At 36.4% G+C, this 17,639-nt stretch overlaps 3 protein-coding genes and 1 pseudogene across 3 annotated transcripts; 3 read left to right on the top strand and 1 right to left on the bottom strand.

Moving 5' to 3' along the window:
* Window positions 1–7,149: 7,149 nt before the first annotated feature.
* Window positions 7,150–7,866, bottom strand: LOC132254850 (uncharacterized). Its single transcript, XM_059741474.1, has 2 exons — window positions 7,408–7,866; window positions 7,150–7,344 (listed from the first exon to the last, which is right to left on the bottom strand). Exons 1-2 carry the CDS (start codon window positions 7,864–7,866, stop codon window positions 7,150–7,152), a joined length of 654 nt encoding a protein of 217 aa, XP_059597457.1.
* A 2,674-nt stretch (window positions 7,867–10,540) lies between these two features.
* LOC132254954 (scarecrow-like protein 14) lies at window positions 10,541–12,333 on the top strand (annotated as a pseudogene).
* A 1,235-nt stretch (window positions 12,334–13,568) lies between these two features.
* LOC100258258 (scarecrow-like protein 33) lies at window positions 13,569–14,704 on the top strand (the record flags this gene model as incomplete). Its single annotated transcript, XM_059741475.1, has 2 exons — window positions 13,569–13,726; window positions 14,029–14,704. A coding segment is annotated over exon 2 (645 nt), but the record flags the coding sequence as incomplete, so codon positions are not given.
* On the top strand, window positions 14,705–16,341 carry LOC132254944 (scarecrow-like protein 14). Its single transcript, XM_059742057.1, has one exon. It carries the CDS (start codon window positions 14,952–14,954, stop codon window positions 16,236–16,238), a length of 1,287 nt encoding a protein of 428 aa, XP_059598040.1. The 5' UTR covers window positions 14,705–14,951; the 3' UTR covers window positions 16,239–16,341.
* The last annotated feature ends 1,298 nt before the right edge of the window (window positions 16,342–17,639 follow it).

The following is a 17,639-nucleotide window of genomic DNA, read 5'->3' on the forward strand; positions in this document are numbered from 1 at the left end:
GATTGATATTCATTTGATTTCTAATGCATTCTTGTTCTAATCAATACTAAAATAATTAAATAAGAATAAAGAAATTGTTGATTAATATTTTAGAATAAATTTAAAATTTAATAATATGAGTCATTAAATCCAATACAATTCTCAAGAATGAATATAATTCCATATCAATCCCTCCACAAAATCACATTCCAAGATAAAAGAATATTGATCTCTTGGATTGAAACTCGTTACTTTATGAGAGCAAAAAGAGAGAAGGCTTAAGAGGCATGAAAGCGAGAAAAGAAAATATCAAGAAGGAAACAATCATAGTACAGATAGAGGCACGAAGAACCATCATCTAACCAGAGAGGTATCCTACACCGAGACTAGCAGCCAGAAGTATGCAATTACGGTTGCGAAAATGTTATATAGAGGGTGGGTGTATGTGAACATATTACTTAAAAGATATAAGTGAATATCATTAAGTTGGTAAAGTCATTTAAACAAAAAAGTCTACAAGCATTTCAGACTTTTATATAGCATAGATAATTTGGAACAACATGTGGATTATTATTATTGGACCCTGGTCGGTTTGTGCCTCCACTCCACAATAATTTTGAAATACCATATATTTGATATGAACGTATAGTAATGTAGTGTATAAAATCTCAAATTTTGGATGACACGAGCATGTAACACATACAAAAACTTCAAGACAAAAGAGTCTCTGACTCTGCGTGTGCTTCAATTCCTTGAACCTTGCTTCTGTAATATTAAAATCACGCCATCTTGAGACCTGGAAAGAGAGGCAGCACCATCTCAGACCAACTTCATCTCTCACCTCTCTGGGTTTTAGGTATAATCTGTGTTGTAGTATGCGGCTCATATTGAGTGAAAGAGATATACGAAGAAAAAGAGGCAAATGTCAGAGAATATAAGTACCATTGTCATGCCCCAAGACCCACTCCAAGGGCGTGATGGTCATTTTACACCTCAAACCCGAAGGCTTAAAGTATAATCTGACCCAAACAATCATATTGTAACTGGATGTAACCAATTACCAAATACCTACTCAGAGTAGCGGAACAAAATTCTAAAATCTTCAGACATAACTTTAGAACTAAACATCCATCAACCAAAAATCCATTATCCAAATAGATTGCAACTCAACAAATCAAGTACTAACAAATTTTTATAATCTCCAAATCTCAACTTCAAACTATCATAAAAAATATATTTAAAAGCTCAATATCTAAATAGCTTCCAAAAACTAAATAATCCAAATGAACATAAACTTATAACTAACAATGTTAAAAAATAACATCCTAAGAAAAATCCTAATGATGACCATTTCCTGACCTAGCCATCACTTCTCGCCTGAACTAAGGGTACCTGAAAAATTTTCAACAATTGGGAATGAGCTCACAGCCCAATAAGGAATATTAATGCAGTTCATGGATCAAATATTTTCATTTCAAATAGGAGATATCATTTTTTTTTCATCAAATATCAGAGTTTCAAAAATACCAATATATTCAAAATTCAACCAACCATTTTCATATCAAATTCAAACATTTTCACATAAGATTCAATCAAATCCATTCAATTTTCATTACTTTGGTTATCAAATATCAAATGCCCAGTTAGGTGAGACTTTTCAAATGGGTGGCTAACCTCAAATTGTTCCTGGTGGACGGAACCAAACACTACTAGTACTAGTAACCTCTAACCAAACCCCTAGAGGCTGGGGTCCAAATCAATTACATTCCCACCATGAAATGTAAAAGTCAACTATTATATCCCGTTGACAGTGCCAAATAGTCAACTATTATATCCCGTTGACAAGAGCCAAATAAACCAGAGTGATGTTTTTGTTCAAGTATTTAAATTTACACAACATAATATCTCCATATTTTATGTCATAAATAAAACAAAATATTCCAACATAATATTTAGTGCAAAACAATTTGATCCATGCATGGTAACAAAATATCATTTTCTTTTCCACAATTCAAAATAACATATAAAATAATTTAAATTTTATAAATATTGCATTAACTTCCCTTACCTCAAAATATGCAAAGACCTTGAAGGAAAAATAACCCTGAAAAGTCTACTCCTCACCTAACACAATAAAAAGACAACTATTACTATTTACCTCAAAATATAAATATGATAATCCTAAAATTTCTAAGTGTTAAGATTAATATTTCTTATTAACAAAGTAATAATTTAATTACTCTATTCCTTATTTAATTATGATTTTTTTTCTAATTTAAGTCAAAGAACACCTCATAACTTAACTATTTACTATTTATTTTACTAATTAAATTTTATTTTATTTATTAGCTTAATTTTACCAACTAATCTTGTACTTCACTTTATTTACATAAACCTGTATATATAAATATTATTATTATTGCACTTCCTAATTCTCTGATTTGCTACCTCATTTCTTAATAAAAAAAAATTTGGTTTATTATTACTTAACCATTACTAGCAAGAACCTGTACCTCATCAAAAGTTCCAACACCTAGTTCTATATTATACTAATTTTCATACTCAGCATTACTACCCATTCCTAACACCTATACCTCACTTTTTTTTTTCTTTTCTTTTCTACCCATTACTACTTTATTAATATAATATACATATGAAAAACATTCTTTTTACACTCTCTGCTACTCACTCCAGCACACGAGAATTTATTTTTTTATTAGTAAAATATTATTTTCTCACTCTCTCATTCCCATTGCACACGGCATAACCAACAAGTCTTTTTTTTTTTTATTATTATTATTCTCTGGCTATCACTTGCCGCCACAACACGCCTAGAAATTTCCTTCATTTTTTTTTTTTACTTAGATTTATTCTTCTAAATTTCAAAGTTTCTCAATTTCCAACAATAAACTGCCCCATGTTCATAATTTAATTTTTTTTTCTAAACATTTAGGAAATTCCTAATTTCTAAAATTTCCATTTTTTTTATTTTTTTATTTTTTTACCAATGAAATAATTCATGTTCATGAATTTTCAATGTTTTGATTTAAAAACTAAATAGACAAACCCTAATCTAGATTTGATTTTTTTTTTTTTTTCAAAAACATCTAATGATTTCAAACTAATTCGTTAATCTAAACTAATGATCCAAAAGTTAAAAACTTACCTGAAAAAAAAAGTCTGATATTTCAATCCCTAAAGTCCAAAATCTCCAGCCTTCCGTTCTCTGTGAAATTTTTTTTTTTTTTTTTTATTCAAAGAACAAAAGAAAGTCACTATTTATACTTAGGGCTTTCTAAAACACGAAAAGACCTATTTACCCTCATCAATTAATTAATTAATTAACCTAGTTTTACTAATTTACCCTAAAAAATAGCTGGGGTGTTACATCCTCTCCCCCTTAATAAAAGTTTAGTCCTCTAAACTTGACATACCTGAATCTTGAAAAAGATATGGATGTTTTTCTCTCATCTCCTCCTCTAACTCCCAAGTAGCTTCACGAACACTATGGTTGCTCCATTGAACCTTTACCAATTTGACAACAGCATGTCGTAGTACTTTATCCATTACATCTACAATTTGAACGGACACTTCTTCATATGTCAAGTCCTCAGAAATTTGAATAGGCTTTAACTCCACAACATGAGAGGGGTCAAAAACATATTTCCTTAGAGTCGAAACATGAAACACATTATGAACCTTAGACAGGCTTGGGGACAAGTCTACCTTATATGCCAAAGTGCCTATTTTTTCTAATATTTCAAACGGACCCACAAAACGAGGACTAAGTTTTCCTTTTCTCCCAAATCTCATCACAGACTTCATAGGTGAAACTTTAAAAAACACATGATCACCCACCTCAAACTCCAAATCTCGCCTATGATTATCAGCATAACTCTTATGTCTACTTTGAGCTGCTTTTAATCTTTCTTTAATCAAAGCAACTTTTTCAACAGTAAACTACACAAGTTCAGGCCCCAAAAGTTTCCTTTCTCCAACATCATTCCAACAAATAGGAGATCGACATTTCCTACCATACAATGCCTCAAAAGGTGTCATCCCAATGCTAGCTTGAAAACTATTGTTATAGGCAAACTCTACTAAAGGTAAATGATCATCCCAATTACCTTGCAGGTCCAAAATACAAGCTCTTAACAAGTCTTCCAAAACCTGAATTACCCTTTCTGATTGGCCATCAGTTTGAGGATGGAAAGCAGTACTAAAACTCAACTTAGTGCCCAAAGCTTTTTGTAGACTATGCCAGAATCTAGAAGTGAAACGAGGATCTCTGTCAGACACTATAGAAACTGGTACTCCATGCATTCTCACAATTTCCTTCACATAAAGAGAAGCTAAACGATCTAAAGAAAAGTTGACTTTCATAGGCAAAAAGTGAGCAGACTTTGTCAACCAATCAACAATCACCCAAATAGCATTATTACCCCTTAAGGTTCTTGGCAATCCTATCACAAAATCCATGGTAATATGCTCCCACTTCCACTCAGGAATAGCAAGTGGCTGCAAAGACCCTGCTAATCGCTGATGTTCAGCCTTCACCTGTTGACACACTAAACACTGAGCCACAAATTGTGCAATATCTCGCTTCATACCTGACCACCAATAATTCTGTCTCAAATCTTTGTACATCTTTGTCCCTCCTGGGTGGATCGCAAGCCTAGAACAATGAGCTTCTTCCAAAAGCTCCCTCCTTAAGTCTCCATCATTTGGGACACAAAGTCTAGTCATAAACCTCAAAATCCCATCATCTGATAGAACAAAGTCAGGCTTACTGCCCTTTTTAACCTCTTCCATAAGTTGCACTAAATTCAAATCGTTCTTTTGTAGGGCCTTAATTCTCCCAACTAAGTCTGGTTGTACTATGAAGTTAGCCACAAGAGCTCCCGAGTCCAAAACTCTCATATGGACTTGTAAACTTCTCAAATCTTCCAATAATTGTCTCTGACAACCTTTAATAGCTGCTAAGGAACCAACAGATTTCCTATTCAAGGCGTCAGCCACAACATTCACCTTCCTTGAGTGATACTGAATAATGCAATCATAGTCTTTAAGTAGTTCAATCCACCTCCTCTGTCTCATGTTCAATTCCTTTTGGGAAAATAAATACTTCAAACTCTTATGATCTGTGAATATCTCACAAGTTTCACCAAAAAGAAAATGTCTCCAGATCTTAAGTGCAAAAACCATTGCAGCTAACTCCAAATCATGAGTAGGATAATTTCGTTCATAGGGCTTTAACTGTCTAGAAGCATAAGCTACAACTTTCCCATGTTGCATAAGAACACAACCCAAACCCTGATGAGAGGCATCACTATACACCACAAACCCTCTTGAGCCTGAAGGGATAGTCAAAATAGGAGCTGTCACTAATTTGTTCTTTAACTCTTGGAAACTACGTTCACAATCATTAGACTACTCAAACTTAACCCCTTTTTGAGTCAACCTGGTTAAAGGTAGGGCGATCTTAGAGAACCCCTCAATAAACTGCCTATAATAACTAGCTAGTCCTAAGAAACTTCGAATCTCAGTCACAGTATTAGGTCTCCTCCAATTTGATATGGCATCTACCTTTCCAGGGTTAACAGAGATGCCATCCTTGGTTACCACACACCCAAGGAAAGAGACTTTATCTAACCAGAACTCACACTTCTTTAGTTTGGCATATAATTGCTTATCTCTGAGAGTTTGCAATACAATACTCAAATGGCGCTCATGCTCCTCCCTACTATTTGAGTACACCAAAATATCATCTATAAAAACCACCACAAACTGATCTAAATAGGGCTTGAATACCCTATTCATTAAGTCCATAAAAGCAGCAGGTGCATTAGTCAAACCAAAATGCATAACCAAAAACTCATAATGCTTGTATTTAGTTCGAAAAGCAATCTTGGGTACATCTTCACTTCTAACTCTTAACTGATGATAACTAGACTGAAGATCAATCTTAAAGAACACACATGCACCTTGAAGTTGATCAAATAAATCATCAATCCGAGGAAGAGGATACTTGTTTCTCACCGTCACCTTATTCGACTCTCTATAATCAATGCAGAGTCTCATAGATCCATCTTTTTTCTTTACAAATAAAACAAGGGTTCCCCAAGGTGAAACACTACGCCTAATGAAGCCCTTATCTAACAACTCCTGAAGTTGAATCTTCAACTCCTTAAGCTCTAAAGGTGCCATCCTGTAAGGGGCCTTAGAGATAGAAGCTGTCCCTAGTGTCACATCAATGGTGAACTCCACCTCTCTCTCTAATGGCAAGCCAGGTAGATCCTCTGGAAAGACATCAGGATAGTCTCTTACAATGGGTATGTCTTCCAACTTTAAATCATTTTCCTCATTCACAACATAAGCCAAAAAACCTTGACAACCTTTCTTGAGCAAAGAACTAGCTCGCAAGGCTGAGATCATACGCAATGGTTTGTCCACATGCTTCCCCTCAAAACTAAAATCAGGCTGACCAGGAATGCTAAACGTCACTCTTTTCCCAAAACAATCAACAAATGCATGGTATGAAGCTAACCAATCCATCCCCAAAATCACATCAAAATCTTGGAGGTCAAGAAGTACTAAGTCAACTGTCATCTCTCTATACCCAATCATCACACAACAGTCTCTAAGTATTTTATTAACCACAACAAAATCTCCCAAAGGAGTAGCAACAAACAAATCAAAGTCCATGTTATCAATTGACATACCCAACAAACTAGCAAAAGATGCGGAAACAAAAGAGTGCGTTGAACCAGGATCAATTAAGGCTCTAGCAAATAAGGTGTGGATTCGAATAGTACCTGTCACTACATCAGAAGTAACCTGAGCATCTCCATGAGTCATAGCAAATACCCGCCCTTGAGCCCTGGGCTTCTGTCTATCCTCTTTATTCTCCTCATTAGGCTTCCCAAATACAAACTTCTTACTCTCTGGACAATCCCGAACCATATGTCCTTGCTTTCCACAACCAAAGCAAGCTCCTGTCTCTCTATAGCATGGCCTACCCCCATGCTTCTTGCCACAAGTAGGACAAATCCCATCTAAATTTTGTGCTGCTTTTCCTTTACTCTGATTTCTACTTGGAGCATACCTTTTCTGTGCTTGGTTACCATGAGCACCCTCATTCCTATTCATCTTCCTTTGTTGTTCCCTATACTAGTGAAACTCTTCATTATCTTTCTCTGCAATAAGGGCTCTATCTACCATCTCTGAATAAACACTAAGCTTCAGAATTGATATTTTATTCTTCAGATAAGGCTTCAATCCATCTTGAAACTTTACTGCTTTTTCCTCCTCTGTAGCAATCAACTGTGGGGCAAAACGTGATAGTTCGGTAAACTTAGCCTCATACTGGGCCACAGTCAAATTCCCCTATTCCAAACAGACAAACTCTCCCACCTTTTGTCACCGCACACTGTCAGGAAAGTACTTCTTATAAAAAGCCTCTCTAAACTGACTCCAAACAATAGGCCTTTGATCCTCCAAAAGCCTTTTAGTCATGCGCCACCAATGGTCTGCCTCTTTGTCTAACATAAATGCTGCATAAGAGGCTTTTTGTTCCTCAGAACAATCAATGACATCAAAGAATTTCTCTATTTTCATAATCCAAGCCTCTACCTCTATTGGATCTGAAGTACCAAAAAAGTAAGGAGGACCCAATTTCTTGAAGTCATCAAAAGAGCTACCTTTAGAAGATGAAGACTGTCCCTGAACATTAGTCCCAGCAGCTCGAGCTGGGCATTCAACTAAACCAGCTAGTGTCCCAAGATACCTATAGATCCCTTCTGTACTCACGGGAGGCAAACCCTCAACTGGAGGTACATCATCATTAGCCTGACTGTTTTGTGAAGAAGCTGCTCTTCTTGGTGGCATGATGTCCTAAAATAATAAGGCATAACTAAATTAGTCACTAAGGAACCAATTAGAAAATTTACAAATAAAGAAAGAATTGGAATTTATACTAAATGAAACTAAAACTTAAACGAATGCGTCACTCATCTATCCCCAATCTAAACCAATTCAAGTTCCTATCAAGATCAAAACCTAGTGCTCTGATACCACTCTGTCACCCCCCAAGACCCACTCCAAGGGCGTGACGGTCATTTTACACCTCAAACCCGAATGCTTAAAGTATAATCTGACCTAAACAATCATATTGTAATTGGATGTAACCAATTACCAAATACCTGTTCAGAGTAGCGGAACAAAATTCTAAAATCTTCAAACATAACTTTAGAACTAAGCATCCATCAACCAAAAATCCATTATCCAAATAGATTGCAACTCAACAAATCAAGTACTAACAAATTTTTATAATCTCCAAATCTCAACTTCAAACTATCATAAAAAAAATATTTAAATGCTCAATATCTAAATAGCTTCCAAAAACTAAATAATCCAAATGAACATAAACTTATAAGCTAACAATGTTCAAAAATAACATCCTAAGAAAAATCCTAATGATGACCATTTCCCGACCTAGCCATCACTCCTCGCCCGAACTAAGGGTACTTGAAAAATTTTCAACAATTGGGAATGAGCTCACAGCCCAATAAGGAATATTAATGCAGTTTATGAATCAAATATTTTCATTTCAAATAGGAGATATCATTTTTTTTTTCATCAAATATCAAAGTTTCAAAAATACCAATATATTCAAAATTCAACCAACCATTTTCATATCAAATTCAAACACTTTCACATAAGATTCAATCAAATCCATTCAATTTTCATTACTCTGGTTATCAAATATCAAATGCCCAGTTAGGTGGGACTTTTCAAATGGGTGACTAACCTCAAATTGTTCCTGGTGGACGGAACCAAATACTACTAGTACTAGTAACCTCTAACCAAACCCCTAGAGGCTAGAGTCCAAATCAATTACATTCCCACCATGAAATGTAAAGGTCAACTATTATATCCTGTTGACAGGGTCGAATAGTCAACTATTATATCCCGTTGATAAGGGCCAAATAAACCAGAGTGATGTTTTTGTTCAAGTATTCAAATTTACACAACATAATATCTCCATATTTTGTGTCATAAATAAAACAAAATATTCCAACATAATATTTAGTGCAAAACAATTTGATCCATGCATGGTAACAAAATATCATTTTCTTTTCCACAATTCAAAATAACATATAAAATAATTTAAATTTTATAAATATTGCATTAACTTCCCTTACCTCAAAATATGCAAAGACCTTGAAGGAAAAATAACCCTGAAAAGTCTACTCCTCACCTAACACAATAAAAATACAACTATTACTATTTACCTCAAAATATAAATATGATAATCCTAAAATTTCTAAGTGTTAATATTAATATTTTTTATTAACAAAGTAATAATTTAATTACTCTATTCCTTATTTAATTATAATTTTTTTTTTCTAATTTAAGTCAAAGAACACCTCATAACTTAACTATTTACTATTTATTTTACTAATTAAATTTTATTCTATTTATTAGCTTAATTTTACCAACTAATCTTGTACTTCACTTTATTTACATAAACCTGTATATATAAATATTATTATTATTGCACTTCCTAATTATCTGATTTGCTACCTCATTTCTTAATAATAAAAAAAATCTGGTTTATTATTACTTAACAATTACTAGCAAGAACCTGTATCTCATCAAAAGTTCCAACACCTAGTTCCATATTATACTAGTCTTCATACTCAGCATTACTATCCATTCCTAACACCTGTACCTCATTTTTTTTTTTTTTCTTTTCTACCCATTACTACTTTATTAATATAATATACATATGAAAAACATTCTTTTTACACTCTCTACCACTCCGGCACATGAGAATTTATTTTTTTATTAGTAAAATATTATTTTCTCACTCTCTCATTCCCACTGCACACGACATAACCAACAAGTCTTTTTTTTATTTTTTTATTTTATTTTTTATTATTCTCTAACTATCACCTGCCGCCACAACACGCCCAGAAATTTCCTTCATTTTTTTTTTTACTTAGATTTATTCTTCTAAATTTCAAAGTATCTCAATTTCCAACAATAAACTGTCCCATGTTCATAATTTAATTTATTTTTTTTTCTAAACATTTAGGAAATTCCTAAGTTCTAAAATTTCCAATTTTTTTTTTTTTTTACCAATGAAATAATTTATGTTCATGAATTTTCAATGTTTTGATTTAAAAACTAAATAGACAAACCCTAATCTAGATTTGATTTTTTTTTTTTTTTCAAAAACATCTAATGATTTCAAACTAATTCGTTAATCTAAACTAATGATCCAAAAGTTAAAAACTTACCTGAAAAAAAAAGTCTGATATTTCAATCCCTAAAGTCCAAAATCTCCAGCCCTCCGTTCTCTGTGAAAAATAATTTTTTTTTTTTTATTCAGAGAACAAAAGAAAGTCACTATTTATACTTAAGGCTTTTTAAAACACGAAAAGACCTATTTACCCTCATTAATTAATTAATTAATTAACCTAGTTTTACTAATTTACCCTAAAAAACAGCTGGGGTGTTACAACCATCATATTGCCACCCTGCCCTCTTCTTTCAGTTCTTCAAGTAGCGCCAATATGGTTCCTAATATATTCAATGACAGTGAGTCTGTTTTGCAGTTCAGGAGGGGGTTTGAGGAAGCTAGTAAATTCCTCCCAAATGGTAATGGTTTGTTGCTTGATTTGGCAAACCACCATACTGGGCTGTTATCTCCTGAGGTGAAAGGAAGGCCCTAATAATGTGGTAGATAAGGTGGAGAAGAAGCATGCAGATGAGTATTTTAGAGATGGGTGGAGGGGAAAGAAGAATTCTCATCCAGGGGATTTGGAGCCAGAAGAAGAGAGGAGTAACAAGAAGGCTGCTGTTTGTAATGAAATGAGTCAAATGACAGTGACATCAGAAATGTTTGATCAAGTGTTGCTAAGTGATGCAGGGAAACGTGAAGCTGCTCAACGTGAATCCTGGCAAAATGAAACAAGCATGACTCTGCAGCGGGATGGTCAATCAAAAGGATCTGGAAAGTCCCATGGTAGGAAAAAGGGTGGGAAAATGAAATTGGTGGATCTGAGAAGTCTATTGACTCTTTGTGCACAAGCAGTTGCAGCTGCTGATCGGATGAGCGCAAATAGGCAACTGAAGCAGATCAGACAGCATGCTTCTCCTATGGGTGATGGAATGCAGAGACTGGCTCACAATTTTGCCAAAGCCCTTGAGGCCCACTTGGCTGGCCCGGGATCCCAGATGTACAAAGCTATAAGTACCAAGCCCTCAGCTGCCAATTTCTTGAAACTACACCACCTGCTTTTTGCAGTTAGCCCCTTTATGAAGGTCATTAATTTCTTCTCAAACAAGACAATTGCAAAAGCAGCTGAGAAATCAGGGAAGCTCCATGTTATCGACTTTGGTATTCTCTATGGTTTTGCATGGCCTTCACTCATACAACCTCTCTCATCTAGACCTGGTGGACCTCCCAAGATTCGAATTACTGGGATTGATCTTCCACAGCCTGATTTCCAGCCTGCAGAAAGACTTGAAGAGACAGGGCGTCTGTGAGCAAATTATGCCAACAGCTTCAATGTTCCATTTGAGTTCAACGCCCTAGCACAAAAGTTCAAAACGGTTCAAATTGAGGATCTCAAGCTAGACAATGACGAGGTTCTTGCGGTGAGATCCCGGCATGGATTTAGAAACCTACCTGATGAAACCGTGGTGCGGAGAGTCCAAGAGATAGTGTTCTGACCCTGATCAGGAAATGGAAGCCAAACATTTTTATACATGCCATTGTGAATGCGGCCTGCGATTCCCCCTTCTTTATGACACGATTCCGAAAGGCTCTCTTCCACTATTCTGCTTTGTTCGATATGCTTGAGGAGAATGTGCCCCGCAACATTTTGGAGGGGATGCTGCTGGAGAGAAAAGTGTATGGCCAAGAGATAATGAACATCATTGCATGTGAGGGTTTGGTTTAGAGAGGATTGAGAGGCCAGAGACATACAAGCAGTGGCAGGTTCGTAATGAGAGGGCTGGGTTCAGGCAGCTCCCTTTGGACCAGGAGCATGTTAAGGTAGCAGAGGAGAGGGTGAAATCATGCTACCACAAGGATTTTATGATCGATGATGAAGATGGTCAGTGGTTGCGACAAGGGAGGAAGGGACGTGTTACTTATGCCATGTCTTCTTGGAAGCCAGCTTATTAAATACACATTCATTTCTACTTATGAATGGTTAAGGTCATTGGATTCACCTTGTAGAGTGACAGCCTTTTGTTGTATATGAATTTGCTTGGGATCTTTGATATCTTAAGCTATGGTACCAACTTCCCTCTCATTAAAGTTAGCACAAGTCTGTATTTCACAAACTCTTAACCCTCTTGTTTCTTGTAAATTCATACATCAAATTGATTTTGATAAGCATTGAAGAAGTTTCTTCCTATCATCTATAAACTTTGAATTGTTGGGTAAGTTAACTAAAGACTTGTAGAAATTTTGCTTCGTTTTCCTCCCACTTGAGCACTAACTTGATCATCAGAGGGGATCTCCAAGGGCTCCTAAGATATTCCTGGAATTGCAGGTCACCCTCGATAAGGAGGTGAAGAAGCACATGCTCGGTCTCAGTGGTTCTCATCGTGTTTGGGCAAATAGATCTATGTTCGAAGCTTTCAAATAGAAGACTTGATCCTACAAAGAGTTGATGAAAACACTCAAGAAGCCCAGATCATAGTTAAGTTATTGTTAAAAGCTTAATGCCCAAGGCTCCTAGACAACCCTTACGTCAAGAAAGAATAAGAAACTCCTCGGCAAACTTAATGCCTAAGGCCCGTAGACGGCCCATACATCGGACAAGAGTCTAAGAAACTCCTTAACAAGATTAAAGCCCTAGGCCCTTAGACGACCCATATGTTAAGGAAAAGTTTAAAAGACTCCTTGGCCTGCCAAGCTCCAAAAGGACTCAGTGCAAATCGTAAGGCTATAGTCCAACTAGATAGGTTCGCTTAACAAATTAATGAAGAGACATTCATCCTTGGGCGGAGCTTAGCCCCCTGTAAGAAGAGAACAGACACAAAACCACGTGAAGTTCACCAGCCCCTGACCCCTGTCTTTGTTTTCATTATATATAATATGATCAGTATCATTTTGGAATATAATAGGCTGGCGGACGAGATATGGCAAACATAGTAGTTTGACCAATATAACATTTATTTGCTTTCTTGACGTTGCATAAAAACCTAATCACACCTTGTTTTTTGTCCAAGAAAATTGCTGTCCAACTAAGCTGCCCAAATTATCATTATTTTAGTACATATAAACGACAATTGTCGAAAATTAACTTGTCGGGATGATATTTTTTATGTTATAGTACTAATGGTAGGATATATGACCCGCCTTTGGTCATAACCTATTTCGTTCTCTTCTATGATTTTCAACATCCAAGAAGGCAATCAACCAGGTTATCGTCCAAAGTTGTACTGTAAAGAATATAGAACTTACACACAGGGGTTTCAACTTTCAAATCAAATAGGCAGGTTTAAATGGGTAATTCTGAATCAGCTCAAACAGGCTATCAACCACTAATGAGCTTAAAGGCCTTTAAACTTTTGAATGAAGAATTTAGAGAAACATATGCATAATTATTCCTTGAACCCTTCTTCTGTAATATTAAAACAACGCTATCTAGAGGCCTGGAAAGAGAGGCAGCACCATCTCACACCAACTGTATCTCTCAGTCCTCTGGCTCTGGGGTTTCAGGTATACCATTTGCATTCTCAGCTTCCTCACTACCCAAATCTTTATATTTAAATTGACTGCTTCTGAATGAGAAAGTCTTTTTATGCCTACTTGAATTGAACGCTTTTTTCTGTTCAATTCCTACCGCCCATCATATGAACGGACCTATATTATTTTCCTTGCTTGAAAATATCAGTTCTGTTGTGCTTCTGGGGTTAATTTCTTCTTGTTTTCAAGGGACTCTAGTTTGTTTGGTAAAAAGCTCTGAGGTGTATGCTTGAGAGAGAATCAGTAATTGAAATTCTGCACTTTTTGAGTTTCAGGGTGTTACTGTTGTGGCTGCTTGGAAAATAGATGATCATGGATCGATCCTCGAGTGGATTGTACGGGTCAATGGATAGAACTGGATTCAATGAAGACTCTGTTTCGGTTTTACCGTGTCAGGATCTTACTAATGGGGGAGACAAATTGCAGGAACCAATTTTAGATCAAAATGATATAGATATTCTACCAATTTCTCCCCACTCAAGTTGTAATAATTTAGCCTCCTGGCCGGATGTAGAGAAAGATCCTCACGAGGACTGTGATTTTGGTGATGCAGCTCTCAAGTACGTAAGCCAGATGCTTATGGAGGAAGACGTAGAAGAGAGGAATTGCATGTTTCAAGAGTCTTTGGCGCTTGAAGCCACTGAGAAATTGTTTTATGACATTATTAGGGAGAAGTATCTTCCTCCAGATGATCACCAGACAGCCCCTTTCATTGAGGAAAATTCTGGCAATTCAGATCAAAATGGTAGTATAGATTTCAGTACTTATAGTAGAAATGCTACTAGTGATGGTAACTGCGTGGAACTGGGGAGGAATTTTGATGTTGGAGAGTATAAATCCCCTCATGTTGCCCCCCAGCCCACTTGTCAGTCTTCTTTCAGTTCTTCAAGCAGTGCCAAAAGGGTTCCTAATATATTTAATGACAGTGAGTCTGTTTTGCAGTTCAGGAGGGGGTTTGAGGAAGTTCCTCCCAGATGGTAATGGCTTGTTGCTTGATTTGGCAAACCACCATACAGAGCTGGAGCTGAAGGAAGGCCCTAATAATGTGGTAGATAAGGTGAAGAAGAAGCATGCAGATGAGTATTTTAGAGACGGGTGGAGGGGAAAGAAGAAGTCTCATCCATGGGATTTGGAATCCAAAGAAGAGAGGAGTAGCAAGCAAGCTGCTTTTTATAATGGAATTACTGTGACATCAGAGATGTTTGATCGGGTGTTGCTATGTGGTCCAGAGGAAGATGAAGATGCTCTACGTGAAACCTGGCAAAATGAAACAACCAAGACTCTGCAGCAGGATGGTCAATCAAAAGGATCTGGAAAGTCCCATGGTAGGACGAAGGGCGGAAAAAAGGATTTGGTGGACTTCAGAAGTCTATTGACTCTTTGTGCACAAGCAGTTGCAGCTGACGATCGGACGAGCGCAAATAAGCAACTGAGGCAGATCAGACAGCATGCTTCTTCAATGGGTGACGGGATGCAGAGACTGGCTCACTATTTTGCCAACTCCCTTGAGGCACGCTTGTCTGGTTCCGGGGCCCAGATGTACAAAGCCATAACTACCAAACCATCAGCTGCCAATGTCTTGAAAATTTACCACCTACTTATTGTGGTGAGCCCCTTTGTGAAGGTCACTAATTTCTTCTCAAATAAGTCAATTGCAGAAGTAGCTGAGAAATCAGAGAGGCTCCATGTTATCGATTTTGGCATTCTCTATGGTTTCTCATGGCCTTCACTCATACAACGTCTCTCATCTAGACCAGGTGGGCCTCCCAAGCTTCGAATTACTGGGATTGATCTTCCAGAACCCGGTTTCCGACCTGCAGAAAGGCTTGAAGAGACAGGGCGTCGGTTAGCAGATTATGCCAAGTGTTTCAATGTTCCTTTTGAGTTCAACGCCCTAGCACAAAAGTTCGAAACGGTTCAAATTGAGGATCTCAAGCTAGACAATGACGAGGTTCTTGCGGTGAGATCCCGGTATAGATTTGGAAACCTCCCTGATGAAACCGTGGTAGCAGAGAGTCCAAGAGATAGTGTTCTGACCCTGATCAGGAAAATGAACCCAGATATTTTTATACTTGCCATTGTGAATGCGGCCTGTGATACCCCCTTCTTTATGACTCGATTCCGAGAGGCTCTTTTCCACTATTCTGCGTTGTTCGATATGCTTGAGGAGAATGTGCCCCACAACATTTTGGAGAGAATGCTGTTGGAGAGAGAAGTGTATGGTCAAGAGATAATGAACATCATTGCATGTGAGGGCTTAGAGAGGATTGAGAGGCCAGAGACATACAAGCAGTGGCAGGTTCGTAATGAGAGGATTGGGTTTAGGCAGCTCCCTTTGGACCGGGAGGTTGTTGAGGAGGCAAAGGAGTGGGTGAAATCATGCCTCCACAAGGATTTTATTATCGATGAAGATGGGCAATGGCTGAGGCTAGGGTGGAAGGGACGCATTACTCATGCCATGTCTTCTTGGAAGCCTGCTTGTTAAATTCACATTCATTACTACCTATACAGGTCATGTTGTTATCCTTCTAGAAATCCTGTTTAGATGGTTTGTTGGGATTAGATGAAATAATGTGTTCCATTTTAGGTATTCTTTGACTACGTTTTCAAGTATGGTGCCTGCCTTACTATTTGTTTTGTCTCTTAGCTATGCACTAGGTCATCTCCTTTTTATTCCCCAAAAGTCTCTCTCCTCCATCGGTACGTGGCTTTTTCATAATCCTTTTTAAATTAAAAGTGCGTTTGATAGTAATTTTATAAAGTATTTTTAATTTTTTTAATATTTCAAAGATAAAAATTGTCAAACATTAAAGATATTAGAAACACTTCCTAAAATCTATATCAAATACATTATAAATAGTTATATGATGATGGTAGTCAACTATTTCTTTCTATGTAAGCTTCATGCACTTACCACTTTATTTTTTTTTACTCTAAAGTCTTATTTGGTTTCTTCGTACTTATCTCATTGGAGGGTAGTTTTGAAATAACCTCACTTTTTGATCCTTGAAGTTATCCTTTATATCTAATTCTTAGTTAAGATTTAAACTTAGTGAATTTAAGGGATCATTAGTTGATCCTAGTAATTCAACCCTCATTTTCCAAATTATTGAGCTTTTTAAGTATAGTCTACCTCCATGGGTCTTTTTATTGATTTATTCTACAACTTATCTTACCTATTTTAAAATAGTCCCCGTGTTGCATGCCAATAGCCAACTCCGATTATTTACTAGTTTCTTGTATGATTGGCTAGTTATCTTGGCAATTGATTGTAAGCCTTATGGACCATTTCAAGAGGTGGCCTCTCTTTTTCGTAAATCAAGTGCTTGCTTTTGTAGTTTGATTTGGTTTTAGCTTTACTTTTGCAACTTCGGTTCTTCCGACAACTCAGATTTTTGAAGTAGGAGGTCGTAAATCTTAAGCAAACTGATTGTAAATCAAAATTTTATATATTTTGAGAGGATTTTTACATGATAAAAAAAATGTTAAACTTCATTTTCAGTCATCACTGGGTCAAATGCCTTTCATTTTCAGAGTCTGAAAAGCACCAAAGACCAATTAACGTGGCCATCATCCTCATTTTAGGACCAGGTTTTGGTCATAACCTGCTTCATTGTCTCTTGTGGTTTTCAACATCCAACGAGGGTAGCAGCCACGTTATTGTCCAAAGTTTTGTTATAAAGAATACAAAAATAACTTTGGTCAATTTAAATAACATTTTCTGTGGCAACAAAAGTAAACGTGCATGCTTTGAAATGAATGAAAGATAAAGAAAAGAGTCTTCTATATGTTGGATTTGCAGTACCCCTTATCTTGTTCCTAAGGAGAACAAGTGTTATTTTTCCTTTTGTGCCCATGGGTTTCAAGTCAAATAGGTTTGTATGAG

The sequence above is a fragment of the Vitis vinifera genome, chromosome 13 (assembly GCF_030704535.1).
Source record: "Vitis vinifera cultivar Pinot Noir 40024 chromosome 13, ASM3070453v1".
Lineage (NCBI taxonomy): Eukaryota > Viridiplantae > Streptophyta > Magnoliopsida > Vitales > Vitaceae > Vitis > Vitis vinifera.